The sequence below is a fragment of the Rhamphochromis longiceps genome, linkage group LG14 (assembly GCF_057381845.1).
Source record: "Rhamphochromis longiceps isolate RC_006_pf linkage group LG14, R_longiceps_female_GT1.1, whole genome shotgun sequence".
In the NCBI taxonomy this organism is placed as follows: Eukaryota; Metazoa; Chordata; class Actinopteri; order Cichliformes; family Cichlidae; genus Rhamphochromis; species Rhamphochromis longiceps.
This window is the reverse complement of record NC_140570.1, coordinates 19,878,700-19,901,273: the sequence shown is the minus strand read 5'-3', so window position 1 is coordinate 19,901,273 and position 22,574 is coordinate 19,878,700. Positions and strand designations below refer to the sequence as shown.

The window sequence follows — 22,574 nt, the reverse complement described above, 5'->3', positions numbered from 1 at the left end:
GGATAGAGTCATGCATGTAAACCTCAAGCAAATGAAAAAGCTATTTGAAGAACTAATCACAGAAATGTGAATACACAGCATGGGAGCACAGTGTGTGCATGTGGATGTTTAAATTAATATACTAGTTGTGCGCTCTGAGAAAGCATGACAATTCTTGTGCATGTGTGTGTGTTTTAGCAGGTTTCCAAGAATTTGCGCATTTGTGTGTGTCCTGACCTGCCATCCGTTCTGCCCCGCTCGCTCCATAATTGCCTGCAGTATTGCATAACCTAAACAACAGAGAGTAAGGGAAGCAAAAAAGTGAATTAATGCTGCACTAGGTACATGATGCAGTTGAAAAATGGATAAATTATGCTTTGCTGTTTTTTCCAGAAAAAAAACTAAATAAATAAAAGTGCTCGTGTTTTCAAAATCTGTTATCCTAATCATAGTTGAGGTAAAACCTTTGCACACTATACCAGAATTAGCAAAACTGTTTCCAGGTGTGCATTACGCTTAAAAACTAGGGGCAAAATGCTTAGCATTTAACGCATCTTCAACTTAATTTTTTATCTTCCAGCCTGCAAAGTGTAACGTCTGAATTGTCTGTCGAATTCTGACACTCAGTGTTGACATTTCATTGAAATTAAATTCTCAATCCTTTTCCCCCTTAAGAGTAAAATAGGATTAAAAAGTAATTCATGTGTAAATACTTAGTATTTATAGTCTGGAATCAAAACTATAAAATGGACTTCTGCTTCTACAATATGAGGCAACACACCTTTGAACAGGCTGTCTTCTTAATGTGTTTCTAATGAATCTGACTTGATCAAACAAGCAGACGGTGTCAACATGAGTGACAATGGATATAATATTACACCGAACAAGTGTCATGTTGGGTCAAGACAAATGGGAAACATGTAATAATAAGTAATAACACAATGCAACAGCAATATTCTTTCTTAATATTGGCATGCGGCCATGTTTCTATCACAATGAGCGCTGAAACAAACCTTGATGCTAACTCTCTGAGCAAAGCAGATTCAATCAAAATAAAATGATATCACAATTCGCTGAAAGTCACATGGACACAAAGGCAGAGAAACACGAGTACAGCGGGAGTCTTCTAAAACACAAGACGAGAAAGCACACACTCTAGTTTGACCTTTTTAACCACTAGACTGATGCTATATAGAATCATACATGTGTCTAAATGAAAATGTCTGTGCCTAAAACTTAACCTAAAACTCTAAAAAGGTAAAACTTGGTGTAAAAAATAACCCAACTTTTGGAGAAAAATAAACTGACAAAAACGATTTTGTGAACTTACGAAATCCACTAAACTAAAAGAAAATTTGTTTTTGACATTTTGTTCACATGTGTCATCATAACCTGCCTGGATGAGACTTTGCTGATTTTGTTTATTAAGAATTAGCAGGTGTGCGTGACCTGGAGTCAACCGCCTTCACAAAGTGCTTTGTTTTTACTGCAATAACCAGTTTAAGACTAGCTAATAAAAACTAAACTAAAAATCATCATTTTGCATTGCACCCTGCCTTTCGCCCTGTGACCGCTTTAGCACACCTGCAACCCTGAACTGGTGAGGCAGAAGAAAATGAAAGAGTGGATAAAAACTAAACTCAAATGAGCTTATCTGCTTCAGAAACTAAACTGTATTGAACACAAAAAAAATCGAAATGAAATCAGAATTAAAACTAATTGCAGAATACAAACTGATTATATTGTAAGTTACTCAGGTGTTTTGCAGTATGTGTGCCTTCCTATGTACTGTTTTTACACATATTATCTAATGCTTTCAGAAATGGGTATGCACTAATGTAATCTATTTGAATTTGTCTGTGAATGCATTTGCCTTTGCATGCACATGTGCAGTTCTGTGGACATCCACAGTTCGTGCCTCTGTGAGTGCGTGTTAGCAGCTGTCTCTGGAGCAGAGCAGGGTGCATAAAACAGATCACAGTGTTACTGCCTATTTTCCAGCACATTACAGGCAGCAGGTCTTGATGGGAGCCTGTAATGACGGGCCCTGCCTTGGCCAAGTCATGGGTGAGTACAGCCCAAATTCTTACGCATCCATCTTTCGCTCCATTTCTCCCTCCCATCCCCCTTTCTCTCAAACATTTCCCCTCCTTCCTGTGCTATATGCTACTGTACATCCCCAGAGGCTTGTGATTTTGTCTGTCTACTTATTCCTCCTTTCTGTAATGCTCCCCCTGCCATCCTCCACTGCCCCCCCATCTACCTCCACTTTCTCCTCTTCCTAGCCCTTGCCCCCGTCACCTTGTTTGTCTCCTCCTCTCATGACTCACAGCTAATTTTCTGTCTTTTTGACTTTGCCACCAGCACGACTGACCTAACCTGTGTTTCCTGTTCCCCCTTTTCCTTCCTCTTTTTTTCCCCTTTTGCTCCCCCAGGTAATAACTTAAAACAACGAAGGCCACAGGATGCTGGCTGAGGCACCTACACACATGCACACACACACCCACTATAGTACGGTCTGGGGACTTTACGTCATGTTTGACCTGTGTTTCACTCCCTGTGGCTGGGGATTAGTCTGTGTGGGAGTGTATGTGTGTGTCTATTTGTGCACACATGTAGGTGTGTGTGAGAGAAATAACGTGCCAAGCATCCCCATGACAGTGGTTAGGGTCTGAGGGCATCAGCTGTGCCTGCTCCACTAACTTGCGTGTGCTGCATTTTGGCATGGTCGAATCAAAAGCAGGTGAACGCCGCGAGAGCTGACGCCAAATCTTTGTCTCTGGCTGAAAAGTGCCAAATCACCACTGTTTCAGCTGCTGTCCTTATAAAGTCTGCTCATTAATAATAATGGATTGGATTTATATAGCGCTTTTCAAGGCACCCAAAGCACTTTACAATACCACTATTCATTTACTCTCACATTCATACACTGGTGGAGGCAAGCTACAGTTGTAGCCACAGCTGCCCTGGGGCAGACTGACAGAAGCGAGGCTGCCATATCGCACCATCGGCCCCTCTGGCCAACACCAGTAGACAGTAGGGTAAAGTGTCTTGCCCAAGGACACAACGACCAGGACAGAGAGCCGAGGGATTGAACCGGCGACCTTCCGGTTACAGATGCGATTCCCAACCCCCTGAGCCACGGTCGCCCATTGCCAGTAATAAAACCTTTGTGTTTCCATGAGAACACAGGGCTAAATATGGGAGTTACTTTATGAAAAAAAAGAAAAAAAAAAGAAACGAAAGGGTTAAGGCTAAGAGGGGTACGCCCTTACTGCTTTTATAGGAATTAAGAGGGTCAGTAGCAGCTGGGTGCTGCTAATCAAATGTCCTTGATTAACTGATCATCTGCAAGTCTGAGCACCTCTATGAAAGAAAAAGTTTTGACAGTTTGATGTTCTGGAGGATTCAGGAATGTTTTAGCTCAATGCTGCAATCTTCCCAGGAGCTGACGTCCCAGGAAATCCACCATATAGTCAAACAATGCAATGCTCGGCCTTAGAAATGCAAAACACCTCCAAGCAATAGGTCTCAGGGTCTATAGGCCTCAGTAAGTGTGTTAAATGTTAAAGTTTGTCACAGCACAATTAGATGAAGATTGACTGGTAAAAAAGTACAACTTTTTTTGAAAGGCTGCCATGAGAAAGCCTCCCCTTAAAAAACAAAAACAAAACAGGGCTGTATGACTTAGGTTTGCAAAGATGCTTTTGAAAAAAAATGTCAAGGCTTTAGTGCTTGCATTGGAAAGACATGACCAAAGTGGAGATGCCCAGCAAAGTGCCAAGATTGGTGAAAACCAAACACAACATATCAGCACAAACACCTCATGCCAACTGTTAAGCACAAGCATGGAGGGTTGATCATTTGGGGGCTTGTTTTGAAGCCACAGGACTTGGGTCATCCAACAGGACAATGATCCCAAGCTCAGCAGCAAATCTATAACAGATAGGCTGTAAAAGAAAAGAACCAAGGTGCTGCAAAGACCCAGTCGAAGTCTAGCCCTCAATGCTGTGAGACAGTGTGCGGGACCTTAAGCAAATGCACGAAAACCTCAAATTACAACATTATAAAGCAGAGCGAGCTAACCACAGCAGGTCTTTATCCTGTCTCACCTCCCAGTTGGTCACGGCAGATGGCTGCCCCTCCCTGAGCATGGTTCTACTGGAGGTTTCTTCCTGTTAAAAGGGAGTTTTTCCTTCCCATTGTTGCCAAAGTGTGTGCTTATAGTGGGTCATATGATTGTTGGGTTTTTCCTTTGTATAATTGTGAGGTGTTTACCTTTATAATATAAAGTGCCATGAGGCAACTCTTGTTGTGATTTTGTGCTATAAAATAAAACTGAACTGAATTGAATTAAATGTGAAATACTAAAAATCAAAAAGAAAATTATTACTTTAATTTTAAAAAAATTTTTAACACCAAGGATGGATCCAGAAGCTACTGGATCATGTGGTGTATGTAGTATTAACAGAATGGCATTGAGTCCTATGAAAACAATGACACACCTGCCCATTAGCGCTTGGATTTTTTTTCTGTGATTTTTTTCTGACTTTGCTCTTTAAAACTCAGAAGGAATAAAAGTTAAGTAGAAGAAAATTAGAAGTGGTCAGATTTTGTCTTGGTCATAAGACCACTATATATTCGAACTGTTTTTACATGCAACATTAGCACAGTCATTGCTGGGCATTTACCTCTGTCTGTGTCGTAGAGGAAGACAAATCGGCTCCAGTCATAGTGGTCCAACAGGGACAGCAAAGCTCCTCTGATGGACGGCCGAAGCTGCAGTGTGAACTGGCCCTCGCCTTCAGTGGGGAAGCTGGGTGTCACTAGGCTGATGTGCAGGGCCCCACAAAACGATGTCAGCGTGTTTACTGAACGCTTGTCGTAAAGGCCGAAGATAGCGAAGACCCCCCTTGAATACTGAGAACAGACTGTGGACAGAGAAGAGGTGGAAGATGGAGAGGGGTCGGGGGATAAGGTGTCGGACACAAAAGGGATCCAGGTAGAAGAAGGAAAAAAAGTGGGTAAGTCGACAAAAATACTATATGACACTATATTATACTCAGTGACTCAGCTGCTAGAGAAACGGTCCAAAAACAGCAAGAAGGGAGGATGGAGAAGCCCTTAATTAAATTCACATTGTGGAATCGGGTTTCACATGTGAACCAATTTTAATGAGAGACGGCTTCAACTTGTGTCAGCTATGCACTAACTTTACACTCCTAATTAGACCCACAAACTGCATTTTTTCTTTAATTTATTTTTGAGTTGTGTGTGTGACTGATTTTGCAAATGCCTAATGAAACAGAACAGATCTTGAAAATACATCAGTCATTTTCACATTAGACTGCCTTTGCAAAATGACTTTTATTTCACCCAAAACAGGCCCCAACACAATAGCCCTCCCTGCCACTACTTATGTACTTCCACATGTAGTTATAAATTACAAGCACAAACATTTGCAGGGGCATGGGTTGAAAACCAGACGCCAACCTAAGCTCCCTGACAAGACATTTTCAAATGCTCACACAAAATCGTTCCCAGTTGCCAAAATTCATGTTGCTTCTTATGCCTTTTTTGAGAAAATTAAAATGAAATCCAAACTCCCAACAGCTTTTAGATCCTTAAGATCCATCTCTGCACACATACAGACATGCAGAGCCAAAAAAATAAATAAAAAATCCGAGACCAAGCCACGAGTTCACTTCAAATATAGTCATTTTCTGCTACAGCACTGCAGCTCAGTCGCCAAACATCCGGAAGCTTTCAAACATGACAGAGAGAAGACTAAAAAGCACTGACATCTTCCGCTATGTCGCTTCTGCAAAATTCTACCCTCTGCTTTGTTTTGTCATTCATCTTTGTAGCTCAACCAAGAAAAAAGCATTTGGTATGTGAACAGAGGAATCCTCCATATTCTCAAAAAAAGAAGAGGACAGAAATTAAGCGAGTGAAGTCTAAGAAAACTGTGTCATCATTTATTTCTTTTTATAGGATTTAATGTTTCACTTCGGCTGCCCACTTTCTCTTTTATCCTCTTATTCCCTCCTCCTCTTTCTTTTCTAAGTCCCATTCTTCCTTTCTTTCAAACAGCCATGTTTTTAGACTTCAGCTCTACCCTGCATCATAATTCATTCTCCGCCCCATCATACGTCACACTGGAGTAAACAGTAAGGCACGAAGACTGCAGGGTTTGCTTTTGGCAACTGTCAGGCATTACTCTAAATTCCTTCCTGTCTTTCTCCCTCTATTTATCTTCTTGTGCATCACATCACCTCATACCTTTGCCCCTTTCTTTAGTTTTCCAGGCAGATGCTCCATCCATCCTCTCTCTTTCAGCTTCCACCATCATCCACTTTCCTTCATCTATAGCTGCCTCCTCTTCCTGTTCCTCCTGCTCTCCCTCCCCCTGGGACTCAGAGTAATTCCATTATCAGCTATAAGCCTCAGTGGGGGTAAACACTGAGGGAGATGCAGCTTTGACGCTTGGGCTTGTGGCAATTAAACAAAGCTGAGGCCCCTACACCCAGGAGGCGATAAGGCAGGGATTTAGTCTCTGATTATGACAGGAGCTAAATGTCTTCAATTCAGAGAACTAGCATACTAGACGTACTTAGCATGCGTCATTCAGCAGTAGCTGAGTCATGGCGTTCTTAAAGTCAATGTTCTTAGTGTCTTCACAAATGAGTTTTACAACTTTTTCCCAGATTTCGGTTGATATTTCAGTGCACATGAGCGTAACATAAGCGATGCTGAAATGAGGTTGTGTTATAAGATAATAAAAAAAGATTGTACTTTTTTAGTGAAGTGCCAGGAAAGTGCAGTACTTGGAGTTTCATCTATTATAAATGCTAAAGAAAATCCATTTGTATGTATAAATCTCAGTACAACTGGCTTGATTTTGGATGAATTTGTGGTAAAAGGATCAACTATTTTGAGTTAAGGAAAAAACCCAGCAGAATGAGAAATAATAGAACTGAAGCACTGAACATGTGAGCTGACATCCTGGGTAGCAGATTGGAGCAGAGCTCCTGTGCCAGCTGATGACTTCTTTTGAAATTTGACTGAAACTTCTGGCTTAGATGCAGCTTATGACATCACTTGTCTTCAAATTTGAATTTTCCCTCTACCTCATGGGCCTCCATCAAAACCTAAAGAAATATTGATAGCCTTAATCCCAAACCAGTCTATTTTTATACAATACCAAGACAGCTGCAACTATACACACAGGCCCAGAGCACATAACTGAAATCCCACTTTTCATTCATCTGAGCTTTCATTCTTAGCTTCTGTTCTCCGTCTATCGCTTCTTCTTTTTTCTATTCGTGCTTCCTGATGTTGGTTTTGCCTTTCTTACACTCACTGTCTTCCTTTCTCTCTTGATTCCCTTTCTGATCTATGCCTCTATTGGCTTTTTTTTTTTCTGAAACCCTCTCCACCAACACCACCCTGCCGCAAGGCTGGAATGTGCCAGACAGTGGCGTCATTGTAATAAAATGTGTGCTAAGCTTGCTTCATAAAGCTTTAATGAGAGGAAGGGACCAGCGGCATGGTACATCATCACCACAGTTAAAGCACTGGACACAATAGGTCTCCAGGGACATCTCCTACATTTACATCTAGTTGCTCCCCCTTCACTTGTTCACGAGCATCTCCTTTTTTGTTAATGTACAGTCTGTTTTTTGATTCTTAATTACTCGCTCTGTCTGTCAAACATCTCTGTTTCTCTGCGCATACCCTTCCATAAATCTGATGTCCTTCCTTTGTCTGCATTACTCAAGCCTCTACATCCACGGCCGTCCATGTTATTCTCTGATTTGTATCTCTGTGCTTATATAGAAAGCCCTCTCAATCATCTGCATACTCTGCAAAATCACTTTATTTCTTGTTTTCACATTCAAATTTGTCCAATTTGCATAACAGGGAAGAAAGAATGTTGCTGAAACAGTACAATAATTCACAGTCTAACAGAGTCGCTCTCTTTGCTTCTGGTGTTGTTTGCTCTTTAACCATTTTCCCTCTCAAATTCCTCACCATGATGCTGATGTCTTTACGACAGCTTCTTGCTTTTCTTTTGTTAACATAGCAGAGAGAATAGATACCTTCTGTAATTAAATCACGTTGGATGTGCATGAAATTCAAAAACTTAATTTGTTCTTGTTCAGATGACATGATACAATCTAGGAAGAGTGGTTAGTTGCCTGGACTCACGAAATTCACAAGATTACACGAGATGTCAAACCACAGGAAGAGGCAGACAACCATACACACCACGTGTATTGTATGTATTACTATTTACTATGGTTTAACTTGTCAAGGACAAAAACATAAAGAAAATTCTGCATCAAGCATAGCTTTCCTACTTTTGTTGAGTACCACCATGGTTCAATGCCATGGTGGTACGTGCTGTTGCCTCAGAGCAAGAAGGTCCTGGGTTCAAGTCCACAATCTGGCCAAGTTTGCAATGGGTTCTCTCTGCGTACTCTGGTTTCCTCCACAGTTAAAAGTCATGCAGTTATTAGGGTAAGGGTAATTGGTGATTCTAAATTACCCAAAGGTGTTAAAGTGCAAATGGTTGTTTGTCTCTATGTGATAGTCTGGCGACCTGTCCAGGATGTACCCTGCCCCTCTTACCCTATCACTTCCGCAGCCCAGATAAAGATAAGAGGATGGGTGGATTGGAAGTTGCTCTAAATCCGTTGAATTTTTTTGTTGAACATTATGTAATATGAACACAACATGCACTACAGACAGAAGTTACATTTGTTCATTCAACAAGATTATCACTGGTGTAACAAACAAATATTTTACTAGTTCATGTAACAAGACTGACTTTTCACTTGCCAAAGTGTTTAAACAATATAACATGACTTTAAATAAATTTAAGTAGACTAACTTGGTACAAACAACAACAAACATATATTGTGTGGAAACAACACAATCAAGATGGATTAATATAACATGATTTGTTTAGATGGAATATAAGTGGCAAGATGAAATTACGTTCATCCAATGAATTATTTTTTTGAGTGTACGCATATACAGACCCATACTGTAGATGCTGTAGTTACCTTCACACACAAGTATCCCTCCATCCTCCAAAGCACACATGCAATTCTCAGTCTGTGATCTCCCATTATCTTGAGGCAAAGGCCAAAATAAAGCACACACATGAGCAAATGAGGAGTACAAGCTTGTTTAAAAGCCATAAGGTGCATTTTCCCTGACATTGCCTGGGGCTGCCTACAGGGTAGAGCAGTAGTACCCGAGAATGGGGTGGGGGGGTGGGGAGTGGGGACGTGGTGAATACCAATAATAGACTTTATGTGCAATATAATTATAGACAAATGAACTGCACAATGGCTTACACTGAAAGTTCACGTTTAACTCATTTACCCAGGGGTAAGCTCTGGAGAAGCAAGCTCCTGTGCTTTTTTGTTCCAGCGCAGCAAAAGTGAAAGTCCAGATTTTCAAAGAAAAAATATTTAACTGCTTGAGGATGATCCTTTGAACAGTAAAATGTCCACAGTGACTGAGACTCCTACTGTATGTGAAATTAGTTATTCTATTCAAAAAACACATTGTGCCAGTTAGGGTTAATGTTCATTTTTTGCTCTGGTAATTTCTAATGTCTTGCTCTGACCTGTACTTCCTCCCTGGCTCATGTTCCTGATTGTCATCACCTATCTCTTGTTACCCAGCTGTATCCATTCCTGCTGATTATACCTCTGTGTGTGTATGTGTGTGTGTGTTTGTAGCCACAGAGTCTTTCTTGAGTTATCTGATCCAGCTTTGTCTGTTTGTGGAACTCCTGGTTTATTGTGGCCTCTAAAAACCTAAAAAGAACCCACACAGACATGTGGAGAACTCCCCACAGAAGGGACCCAGCCACCAGTGGGTTCAAACCCAGGGGCTTGTTGTTGTGGGGTGACAGTGCTAACCACTGCACCATTCTAGAAGTTTCGTTTATTACACAGTGAAGCACTACATTTGTATGGGCATCAAAAGCTCTGTTAAAGAGGACCATTATAAAGACAAGATAGGAGTTTGGAGATCAATAAAATCTGGCAGAGTGCAAAGTCACTGTATGGATTTCAGATTAGTTCCCATATAATACACCATACTGGAGATTATGACACAATGGAGCAACTCCTTGCAAAAAGCTGCCGGCACCACAAAGGTTAGAAAAGAAATTTCATAATATGCCTGTAAAATTGTTTTACTGTTTTCTCCCATTTGGTTCTTTAGAATTGTTGTCTGAAGACCAACAAGGATACCCAATGGTATGTTTTCTATAAAATCATGCAACAGTAAAACACATGAAACACTTTTCCCCACAGCTCTTCTTAAAAAGCAAACAGGTTAACAGATGCTTCTGTAATAGACAATCATGCACACTTTTTACACACGTTTATTTTTAAATCAAGAAAGCAGCTTTTTATCCACTCTATTTATGAGCAGAAAAGAAAAGAAAAAAGGTATGAAGTCAGGCTAAAAGCCTAAAGATTAATATTCTTTGAGAGAAAATGCTCACTACTTTATAAAATAGATCAAAATTAGGAGGCATCCGAGAGCTTTTTAAGCAATGGCCAATTGTTCAGCACCAAAATAAAGAGGTATGCACAGCAGTATAAGCAATATAAGCAAGAGGCATAAACGAGTTATGAAGAATTAAATATTTTTGTGGTTTCCTTCCCGGAGACATTATTATAACGCATTCTTCTCCCTAGAAGAGCTACCTAAAGAGTTTTTTGAATCTCATGGGATATGTTTATCCAGTTTAATAAAACATATTTATAATGCAAAAATCTGCAAACATGCAGAAAACAATTGATCTGTCATGTCTGAGTGTGGGCAGGCAGGAAGAGAGGACCCAAAATGCAGGACTCACTGAGGCGGAAGTAATTCAAAACACACAGCTTTATTGCTGGTAAGAAGCAGAACAGAAAAACACTAACTAAACTGGAAGAACGGAATGAGTAGGCAGGAAGGCTGGCTGGCAAACGGAGCACACGGAGGAAGCGAGGGTAAACAGACGTTAACGATGCGACACCGAGTAGGGGAAGACACAGACACTAAATACAAGAGGTGAACGGAGCAAAGAGGAAACAGCTGGGAGACACGGCTGACGTTGATTACACTGACGAGACAGGGAGAGCACAAAGCTGAACGCACTGACAAAGGGCACAGACCTACAAAATAAAACAGGAAGCACACGCCAGACAGAGACAGACTCGTAAACAGGCATAATGACGTCATGGACAAACAGAGGGACATACGGGCAGAGAAGACTAAGCACAGGCAACCTAAACCAAACATAAGGGCAAGATAACAAAACCTAAACCAGAAATAATCATCATCAACATCATCATCAGATAACTAAAGAATCAGAATATAATTGTAATCAAAACAGTATCACCAGAGAATAACTAATCCATAATGCAAAATAAACCAAAACATAAGAAACTCAAAATACTGGGTCGACCCGACCCAGGACCGTGACATGATCAGACATTTTCAGGGACACCATGCCTCAAGTGGGCTAATTAGTAGCATTATAAAGACAAGATAAACCTTGAAAATCAATAGTCTGGGAAGAACAATTGACCACCTTATGGATTTCATATCGAATCCTCTCCAGTAGAACATAGCTAATAGGATAACTGAGCCACAACAGCTTCATAAACAGGGGCAGTGATTATTGAGAATGATAGATTGCTATGTACCCTACTGTGTGTGTGTGTGTGTGTGTGTCTGGTTTTGCTGTGCTTGTGAATAAGGCCATTCATTTCTCTGTCTGCCTACTTCTCCCGTCTATCTCGCTCTGTCGTCCCTTTTTTCTTCCCTCTTTCACAAAACTGCCTCAAGCAGAGAGAAAACGGAGGCTTCGGTTGTTCTCAGTGAGGGAAGGAAAGAAGAAATGGAGAGAGAGAGAAAAGCAAGAGAGGAAGAGAGTAGTTCCAAAACCCACGAGGGGCTCTGACAGCAAGAGAGTGTAAAGTCTGCCAAGCAGACAGTGCAGAGGAAAAGAAGAGGTAGAGAAAGATATTTACAAACAGAGAGAAAGAGAAAGTGAGGAAATACTGCTCTGGAGGGCAGTGAAGGAATAGAAAAGGCTTGGAAATTAGTCCTTAAATGCACTCATAGCCATTTGAATGTGTTGGGAGTCAGGTCTTCACATTAATAAACACAAGCACACACTGACGTTTACACTAACACACTGACACACACCGACACACACACATGCACAGCTGCTTCAAAGAGCATTCATAATATGTCTTTTTTTAGGACCAGTGTCTGAATACAGGGTTGAATGTCGGGTCAGGGGTGAGGGACATCAGGAGAAAATGCTCCTGGGTAGAACTACCACACTTACTTCTTTATTCTCTTTGATTGCATCTTTCTGCTTCTCTGCACCTGTTCATCCTCCTCACTCCTCCCCAGCTCCTCCCCCAGGGCCTGTCCCCGAGGCTTCATGAATAAAGCTTCTAAGAATAAGAATAATGACTGGGGAAAATGAGGACAGGTACCCAAGAGAGAGGCAACTACAGTACTTGTGTGGCCTTTAGTGTTATCCCATTTAGGGAATACTAATAGTTGGTGACACTATGGCTCACTCCCTGCTATCAAATATATGTAAAAATAAATACTTGGACACTCTAGTTCTTACTTTCGGATCATTTATCCTGTGACTGAGGTGAGTTAAATGTTACTAATTTTCTGCAGTTCACAGTGAGTTGAGGTTATTGGCTGTCTATCTCAGTCACCTAGAGAATATGTTCATATAGAGTAAATATATTAGCAAATCTTACAGTGCATTTCATTTGCAAACCCACAGGTTTTTCTTTTACAGTGAAATTTCCACTTGCACGCTTTGGTGTAACTTCAGCAGCTCTCAAGTTTTCTGTCCTTGTGTGAGTATACAGTCTTGTTGGTAAAAACCGATTTTTACCGACAGGATCGTATAGACTTATATCAGTGTAGGAGCTTCTCAAGGAGTCTCACATTATGCTGTGGGAGATGTTGCAACAGCCTGAAAAGACATTCTGGAGAAAACTAAACAAAAGAAATATTTGCCATAGTTTTGCTAACTTTTTTGACTTTTTCTAGTCCTACATCAACAAAGGCTTTTTCTTTTTGGCGACACTTATTGTTCCAGAAAAGACTGCAGTGAGCTCAGTGTGCCTATAAGAGCGAATGCGAACAGCAATGGTCTGTGGTGACGTCACAGAAGGAGTGCAACAACAAACAATCAGCGCGGTGCCCAAGAACCTGCCATAAATGTTTGTTGAAGCAGAGGTTATGATCAGTGATGGGAATAACGACATTACAAGTAACGGCGTTACTTTTTTCAGTACTATTCCCATCGTTACAACGCCGTTACCGTTAGAGAGATTTGTGACGTTTAGCGTGTTTGGAGTGTGTAGTTAATGTGTTTTCTTGTGTAGTTAGTGTGTAGTGTTGTGGATAGTTTGGTGTTGTGTTTCAGAACAATGAGGCGACTGCTGTCTCCAGGTAGAAAAAGGAGTGATACACCTGCTGTCAGACCTGCAGGTATCAGGCTGTGATGTTCTCCTTTATAGTGGACGGAAATTATTTTTTTGAAGTGGCACAAATAATTTGTGTGGCATCTTATTGAATGCAGAACAGCTGATTGTTCTGTAAATAGTTTGAAATGGTTATAACAAAGGGTAAAAGGCTGCAAATAACTTTGTTGTTTGCAAAACTTGTGCATATGATTTTAAAATTGACAATTTATATTTGCATTTAAAGTTATGAAATAGGATTCATTAAACATGTTTGTGGTTGTTACAGTAAAAATAATAACTTTCTACTCGGATTTTATGTTTTTTGTCTGATTTTAGATCAATTGTTAATTGTGTTAATACAGTATGTCAAAATGAAAACATAACTATAAATTCAGACACGTGAGGATGATACCAAACAAGGCAAAGTAAATAGTTTTTAAAGCTGAAATGTAGAGGGAAAATTAAAAGTAGTCAAAAATGGCCAATTATACCCTGGACCCCAGAGGGTTAAACATTTTTTTTTTAAAAGTAAAGCAATAGTTACTTTTCAAGTAATTAATTACTTTTAGAATCTTGTAACTCAGTTACTAACTCAGTTACTTTTTTGAAGAAGTAACTAGTAACTATAATTAATTACTTTTTCAAAGTAACTTGCCCAACACTGTTTATGATATTCACCTTAATTTCTGCAAAGCTGAAATGCACGTATGTAAACATTAATCTCTGGTCTTACTATCATGTGCTTTATAGGTCCATCACGCAGTCTAACCAACCAACATGCTTAACTTAGGAAATAAATCGTATCCAGAGCTCCAAATGTAATTGCAGAACACATTTAGAAACACAAATTTGTCTGCAAAATGTGTTCTCATTAGGGCTGGGTATCGTCACTGATTTCTAGAATCGATTCGATCCACGATTCGATTTGATTCGATTTGAATTGGGGAAATTTTGCCTCAGACAGTCAGAAATATTATAATCCTGATCACTTACCAATACATATCTATATTTTTATATCTATAAAAAGAAAGCTGACACTTGTGAGATGTTATCAAAGATGTAAGCATCACAGCAGATTCCTTTGTGTCAAAGTAACTGAGGATAAAACACAGAAAAACATGAAGGCGGTTTTCCTGGTCTGGGTTTTTATAGCAGATGACCTTAAAAATATTGTGCAGTCAAAAACGAAATGAAGCAGAGCAAAGTTACAGAGGTTTGATTAGAGACAGCTAAGCATTTTGCAATTTTGCATAATTTTAAAAAGTTTAAATTTGTTCAGTATTGAACAGCAGAAATGACTACTTTTAATTTTCCCTCTACATTTCAGCTTTAAAAACTATTTACTTTGCCTTGTTTGGTATCATCCTCACGTGTACGAACCTTCCAGATCTCTCAGGTCATCTGGATCCGGTTTTTTATCAGTTCCCAGAATCAGAACCAGACACTGAGAAGCTGCATTCAGCTTTTATGCTCCACATATCTGGAACTCCCAGAAAGCCTCAGATCAGCTGAAACACTCAGTTTATTTAAATCCAGGTTGAAGACTCACCTATTCTCAGCTGCATTTGAATAAAACACCAAATCCACAATGTTAAGCTTAAATTTCAAAATTTACATTTTAACTACTGATTTTATCTACTGTTTTTTTTTAAATAATTTTTAAATCATGCTTTTTATTTGCACTTTGAATCACCTTGTTGTTGAATTGTGCTATATAAATAAACTTGCCTTACCTTCTTGTCAGAAGTACGTAAAAAAAACAAAAACAAAACAGCGGAGAGAGAGCAAGCTCTACATGAAGTGTGATTTTATCGTGGTGGAAGCAAAACAGCAAAAGTAAGAGGAAATTCGTGACTATGTTTATGTGAAGCGAAATGTGAAGCGTAGTTTGGATTGTCTTTGGCTACTTGTTCAGTCAGTATTGTTTGGAGAGATATAAAACCTGCAGCTTCAGAATCTAGCGCAAAAAGGACGTAAACACAAAGCGCCCACTGACACTTCAAAATCAGTGAGCTGTCGGCTTTCAGCACCGACGGCGTGTCCGTGTCCACATACGTGCGTCGGGTGAGAAAGGCAACATCTCACTGATTCGGATGCGTTGGGTCGTGTTTTGTGTTCACGTCTTTGTGCAGAATCCGTGTACCTGCTCTCATTTACTGTTTTAGCTGTTTGGTGGTTGTAGAAATTTTGTGAGGTTTAACCTGAGATTCTGGCGTTTCGGGCAAAATAAATTTATATTTAAAAATTGATTCAGGATTTTAATTAATTGATATCGCGTTATCCAACCCAGAATCAATTTTAATCCATAAATCGTTAATCAAAACCCACCTCTAGTTCTCATGCCAGGGTGTCAAATACCCCTAAGGTGTCTTTTGGCGTCAGTATTCTCCAAGTTTGTCACACTGCTCCGAGCTGTTTTCACTCACTGCTTTGCTGGAATGCGGTACCAAAGCTAGTTTGTCAGATGTGGAAGCAGATGATGTTTTAAGTTAAATGAGCTCTTTAACATCATCCACCCTACAAAAATGGAGTGGAAAGCATATCAAAAAAATAGACTTCTTCCTCATTTTTTGAATTGCACAAACATGAAATTGACATTTCGTAAAGAGTCACTTCTGGTTTTGAACATTTTTAATAACCTGTCTTAATGTGGTGTGAAGCCTGCACATCAGGGCTATAATGAGCTTCAAAAATTGCTTCTTAATATTAAGTTTGTGGCATTTTCCTGCATTAGTCAACTCTGAAAATGGAGGGTTCTAATAAAATGGGGAGCAAGGGAATTACATGCACAAGTGATTGAACACCGATGTGAGTTGTAACTGTTATTGTCTCAGTCCAATGAGCCATGGACACGACCAATCAGCAGTTCTGTTTTCTGTGTAGTCGTGAGGAAGCGATCGCATTTTGGTAACATCTCATTAGTGTCTCAAGTTCATATCTCTTAGCTCAGCACATTACTTTGGAACATGAGGCTCTTCTAGAAAAGATTCTGCTGCCCACACGTCACAGAGATTTACTGCAATTGAAAACTAACATAACCAGGTTAAGAATGATGCTGCACTTACAAGCCTCAAACACCAACACACACAGCCACACGACTGATGTGCCACCGTTTAGTGTGATCATTTTTGTAAGTTGTGGGGCACGATCGCCCCACAACTTACAAAAATGATCACACTAAACGGCAACCTTCCGATTACAAGGCAAACTCCCAACTCTTGAGCCACGATCGGCTCAAGAGTTGGGAGTTTGCCTTGTAATCGGAAGGTTGCCGGTTCGAGCCCCGGCTTGGACAGTCTCGGTCGTTGTGTCCTTGGGCAAGACACTTCACCCGTTGCCTACTGGTGGTGGTCAGAGGGCCCGGTGGCGCCAGTGTCTGGCAGCCTCGCCTCTGTCAGTGTGCCCCAGGGTGGCTGTGGCTACAATGTAGCTTGCCATCACCAGTGTGTGAATGGGTGGATGACAGGTTGTGTAAAGCGCTTTGGGGTCCTTAGGGACTAGAAAGGCGCTATACAAATACAGGCCATTTACCATTTAAGTAGCAATTGCAATAAATAGTCCACCTTCCTAAATATCTTACCATTTATGAAACAAAACAATGCTTGAATGTCCCCAGGATTGTCTTTACCGAGGCGTGTTATCAATCTTGTAATGGAGAACCTGACAAAAAGTCTCAAAGCAAAGTTCCAGCCCAAAGCAGATCTGCTCACAGCTTGATACACCAGTAAAACATGCATGCACACACAGACTCCCACATCTGCACGCGCAGTTGGAGCAGCATATACAACGCGCTACAAAAAACTTTGTCTCAACAGTGAGGTCTGCAACTTCTGAGATAAAAGATGGAGAGAGTAAGGAAGGGGGAGGGAAATGATAAGAGGGAAAGAACGACGGAGACTACACATCACCTGTCACAGGGCTTTGCTACCATATGGGATGCAGTTTTTTAAATAGGGATAATCTATAGTGTGTGCATGCATGCGTGTGTGTGTGTGTGTGTGAGAGTGAGTAAGAGACAGTGTTTTTTTTTTCAGTCATCTTTAAGGAGTACTAACGATAGCTAAAACCCCCTTGGGCTGTCCAGTATGAACACAGGCACCTCATCCCCCCCAACCCCACCACACACACACACACACACACACACACACACACACACACACACACACACACACACACACACAGCCAATATCAAAACCATTCATCACAGTAGACAAGGGAGGAGGGAGGGCAGGAGAAGAAAGTAAGGAGGAGAGAAAGAAACTCTCTATGCCAGCCTCATATTGTATGTAAGTACTGTGCTTTTATCTCCCCCGAGGAGTGATCGCACAGAAAAATCTGCAAAAAAAAAAAAAAAAAAGCCCACCACTTTCCAATGGTATAGCAGACTTGATGTGTACTTTTCTCTTGTGATGTGCCTTGTGTTATCCTTGCAGTTTTGCAACCATCCAAAAGCCAATTTAATATTCTCCGCTTGTTCATTTCACACTCTGATTCAACAGCCCAAGGTGCGTAAAGCCGTTTTACTGGACAACTTTAGGTATTTTTGAAGTGGATGCTCCTTCTGCTCTACGCTCTGTGTGATTGCTTCTTAGGAGCGCCTGCAAAAAACATGATAAGTAGCAATCACACGGAGCGCTAACTAGGTCATATGTGCACAAGTGCATCACGGTGACTATAGTTACCACTACTTAGTAGCTAATTACTATTGTCAAATAGTATCCTTAGCCTTCATCATCAGTGATGAAAGAAAAAGTTAATGTGACAAAACTCAAAACTGTGGTTGTGGTTTGGATAGGTTTAGGTACAGAGTGAGATGAAAGTACACCCTCTTTAAAGTCTATGATTTTACTTATCAGGAGGTGTTGTGCGTAACAAACTTTAAAACCGTATGAAGATGATATTTTTTTTTATCATGTTCTGATATGTAAAACCTTCCATTTGCCTGCAGCTTTGGAAAACGATCACAGTTTGGATGAGAATAAGGAGTTTTGTTATGGGTCAAACTGCTACTTTCTCAGGGTTACAGGACCTCTGTTGTCATGGTCGTAATAACTTCCTTGCCATGGTTGAAAGGAACCCATTTCAACTGCCAATATGCAATCTCCTGTGTAAAAAGACCCCACTTTGTTAAGCTGACAATCTATTCGAACTTGGTAAATTCCTACAGCTCAAACTAGCTGCTTTGTCATTTGAATATTTTTTGTGCGACTTGCTGAAATGGCTGGTGCCGTCCTTTCAGAGGATGTGAGAAAGGCAGTTGTTTTTACTTATTTCTATTTCAACGTCCAAGGAATCAATGAGGATCTGAGTTAGTGTCCAATGACAATTCTGAGTCTTATTAACGTTCCAAAAGTTGCTCTGTGTTACTCTGTTTAACACACAGCATGTCTCAGAAATAGCTGAATAACACATAACAAGAAAAGGCTGCCGGTCTGATATTGACTGTAAAATTGTGAGAGGACACAAAGCAGCTGATTTTATCTCAGGTCTTTTTTTCTCGCAGGGCCGTCAGCAAAGCTCTGACTACTGACTGATGCATATTGAGCCAGACAATGCAACTGTTTGAATAGCTGTCAGTGATAACCATCTCTCAAAGTTCAACTACTGTTGCTTGATTTTTCTGTTAAAAAATAAAAGATTGCAAAATGTGTCTGTGTTTCTGTTTCATGTTTATCTCTGACCTCGTCTCTTCCTTTCTGATGATAACATTTAAGAGTAGAAATGATTAGAAATGAGCACGAGAATTGAATTGTGGACTATCTACATCATCCAGATGCACAGTCACCCAAAAATTGCATATGTGTGTGTGCTGCACATCTGTCTTCTCCTATCACTATAACTACAACAAATGGAGGAACTGTTACTTAATGGCTTGTTTGAAATAGTAATACAAATATGTCCGGATGCCACTATTTATGCGTTTGTGTGTCCTTCCAGCTGAGCACAGGTCCACGGTGATTGAGTGTGCTCACAAGATAAACAGAGCAGTAATGTAAGGGAGGTAATGGCGTCCCATCACCCATTTCTCCTGCTGTCTCAGTGCTCCCCCTCGCTATTCCTCATCCTTTCTTCAGCCCATCTATCTTGCTCTCCTGCTGATCTCTGTCTTCTTCTTCATCTCTTTCCATCCGCCGAGCTCTCGCCTCCAGTTAGTGTGACTCTATCCTTTAGATGAATTCATGTAAATTCAATTACATTTAAAACTTTAAGTTTGAATTGAATCGAGTCAAATCGAGTCAAGTCTAAACAAACTTAGTCACGTTAATTTCATCTGCCTCATCTTACAGTACAAGTTGGCAGTGGCAGGAGAAAAAGGAAAGCAGATGTCTGCTGAATGAATGATTGGTTTAATCCCCGGCTCTTAATGTCCATATGTCCTTTAGGATAAAGCTGAACTTCAAACGTCTGCTTATGCACAGCCATTACACAGCTGCTGTTAGTGGATGAATGAGAAGAAAATGAACACAAAAAAAGCATTTTTTCCCCCTCCTCATTTACACTTTCTACATTACCTTTAAGATGTCGGTAGCTTTTAGACTCCATTAACATTATTCAAGAAGATAATCACAGGTCTGTTATATAAAAAGAGATTTGGGTCATAGTGCATTAATTAGTAGTAACATGTTACAATAGGTACAAAATACCTATAGTGTGGTTAATGTGAGCTAAAATGAGCTTGCTTCGTGTTTGTCATGGAAGTTATTACAAGTCAATTTTACATGGAAAGTCTGGAGATCCTGACAGTGCATAATTTGGCAGAACAAAAGCAGAGAAAAATTATTCTCCAAAGTGCTTAATTCCTAAAGGATGCCAGCACTTATGTCACTTTTTTTTAAATGATTGAAAGCATTCATTTTGGACAGAAGCATTCTAGTGTATCTCCCCTCATTAGCCACGGTCCACTTCTTACACATACAGTCAACACAAACAACACCTGCTCTGTTATTTCTGTATATGTTGGCTACAGCCCTATTAACTCCATGTGCTGTATGAAATAGATGTGGAGAAGATGTGTTAGTATGACTTATCTAACCTAGTGAATTAAAACATGTATGAGAATTGTTTAATAGTGTTTTTGAAGATGTCGTCTCAGATGTTTGAAACCTGCAGCGACTTTGAGCAGTAATTTCCTGCATCACTTGGTCCACTGTAACATTCTTCACTGGCCAATTTGTCTCCTTGTTTGCAAGTGCTAAGAGCTGAGCATATTTACTCAATGTGCCAGTGTGATTCAAGTAAAAACAAAATACCCAAAGAGCTTTGAGCTTTGAGTTGTCTCATATCGTCTCATAGCAACAGTCGAAACCATGACTAGCACTTTCCCCAAGCATCTGCTAAGTGCCGATGCTAGCTAAAAAAAGAAGTGCTTGATCGACACAAGGCTTAAGCGCCTCATATCTCTCTTAGAATGAGCAAAGATGGCTATTTAATTAAGAGAACCAAATTTTATTTGTATTTTTTCCAGTTCAGTGATACAGACACTAGAATCCCTGGAGCAGTGTACCAAAAATGAACCTGCAGCCACTGACCTGCTTATAGAGGTAAAGGGAGCATTTCAGCAATCTGAGAAGTATCACAGAATTTTTGTTTAGTTGGATCAGTTATCACAAATCGTCTGGCATAATTTCTATGATACATTTAAACCCCTTATATAACTAGTCATAAAGGGAAAAATACATATACAGTATCAAATATAGACATTAGCTTCACGCAGTGCAAGTACAACAATTCTTGCTCACCACCTAATCAATAGTAAAAAAAACGAATAGTTATGTCTATACCTTCTGTTCCCTGAAGGAGAGGAACGAGGTACAACACATAAGTATGGGATATCACGCCCTCGCGTGTCCTGGCTGAAGAAACCTTTAATCACGCCTTTAAGGCAGTTGACGTGTGATGACACGCGCACAGCCCCGCCTGCACATATAGCCGCTGTCATCACAGTCATCCCTCAGTTCTTACGATCTTCACCTCGCTGAGAACACCTCCGCTGAGTTGGGCTAGCTAGCTGCTGCTAGTTAGCTCCGTTGTCTGCCGACGTGAACTTAGCTTAACTGCCCCTGTTGGTGTTAGCCTCCACCGCGCAGTTGGTGTGTAGGCTGCCCGCGGAGCGCTAATTTCAAGTTTTCCCGTGCAGCGTTTTGCTTTGTGTTTTGGAATGGACTCCAAACCGAAGCGAGCAAAGCAGAAATCTTCTGTTCGCCCCTGTCCTCAGGGATGCGGTTTCTCTTTGCACGACAGCGACCAGCACGATGCCTGCCCTGTCTGCCTGGGGATCGTCCACGCTAGGAGACCATTGACGGAGCCCGAAGCCTGTGCGTTTTGTCGCCAGGTCCGGCACTCGACCCTGGAAAGGCAGGTGACGTTTGTGGAAAAAGTGCTGGGATGCTCGGCTGTCGCACGGCATGACCCTCTCCTTTCCGAGTCTGGAGCCCCGGCTTCGTCTGAGTCCGAAGACGAGGATTTTCCGGTCGATGTCCCCGCAATTAGCTGGGCTGACCACATGGAATATGTTGACGGGTTAGCATGAGCCACCGAAGGGGCTGTGACGTCCAACCGATAAAACCGCACAAAAGTGTGCGTTGATGCCCAACTAGCTGCCGCACAAATATCAGCTACAGGCACCCCTTTAAAAAGAGCCCATGAGGTTGCCATCCCCCTGGTGAAATGAGCTCTCACCCTGTGGGACAAAGCAAGACCACCAGTGCCGTATGCCAGTGAGATAGCTTCTATAATCCAGTGGGACAGCCTCCGTTTGGACAGAGCTCTACCTCTATTTGGATTAGCGAAGCAGACAAACAGCTGGTCACATAAACGCACATTCTGAGTGCGCTCAATGTAGGTGCATAGCACACGCACTGGACAAAGAAAATGCATCCTCCTCTGCTCCTCAAATGCAAAAGGAGGGGAGCAAAAGCTCAGCAACTCAAACTCCATTGAGCTATAAGATGCAGGCATGATCTTGGGAAAATAGGCAGCATTTGGACACAATACGACCTTGTGGCCATCAGAAGAGAACTGTGTGCAGGAGGGATGCACAGAGAGCGCATGAAGGTCACCCACTCG

The 22,574-nt window shown here is 40.9% G+C and overlaps 1 protein-coding gene across 4 annotated transcripts in view; it reads right to left on the bottom strand.

Annotated features, from left to right (window-relative positions):
* Window positions 1-22,574, bottom strand: part of gria4a (glutamate receptor, ionotropic, AMPA 4a) — a 123,745-nt gene that overhangs the window by 56,807 nt on the left and 44,364 nt on the right. For all 4 annotated transcript variants that reach the window (XR_014914737.1, XM_085429087.1, XM_085429085.1 and 1 more), the window contains exons 3-4: window positions 4,671-4,910; window positions 217-269 (exon numbers count right to left, since the gene is read on the bottom strand). Coding sequence is in view for 3 of the 4 variants with exons in the window: in XM_085429087.1 (XP_085285213.1) it covers window positions 217-269; window positions 4,671-4,910 (293 nt within the window). In the remaining variant the exon portion in view is untranslated. The remainder of the gene's footprint in view (window positions 1-216; window positions 270-4,670; window positions 4,911-22,574) is intronic.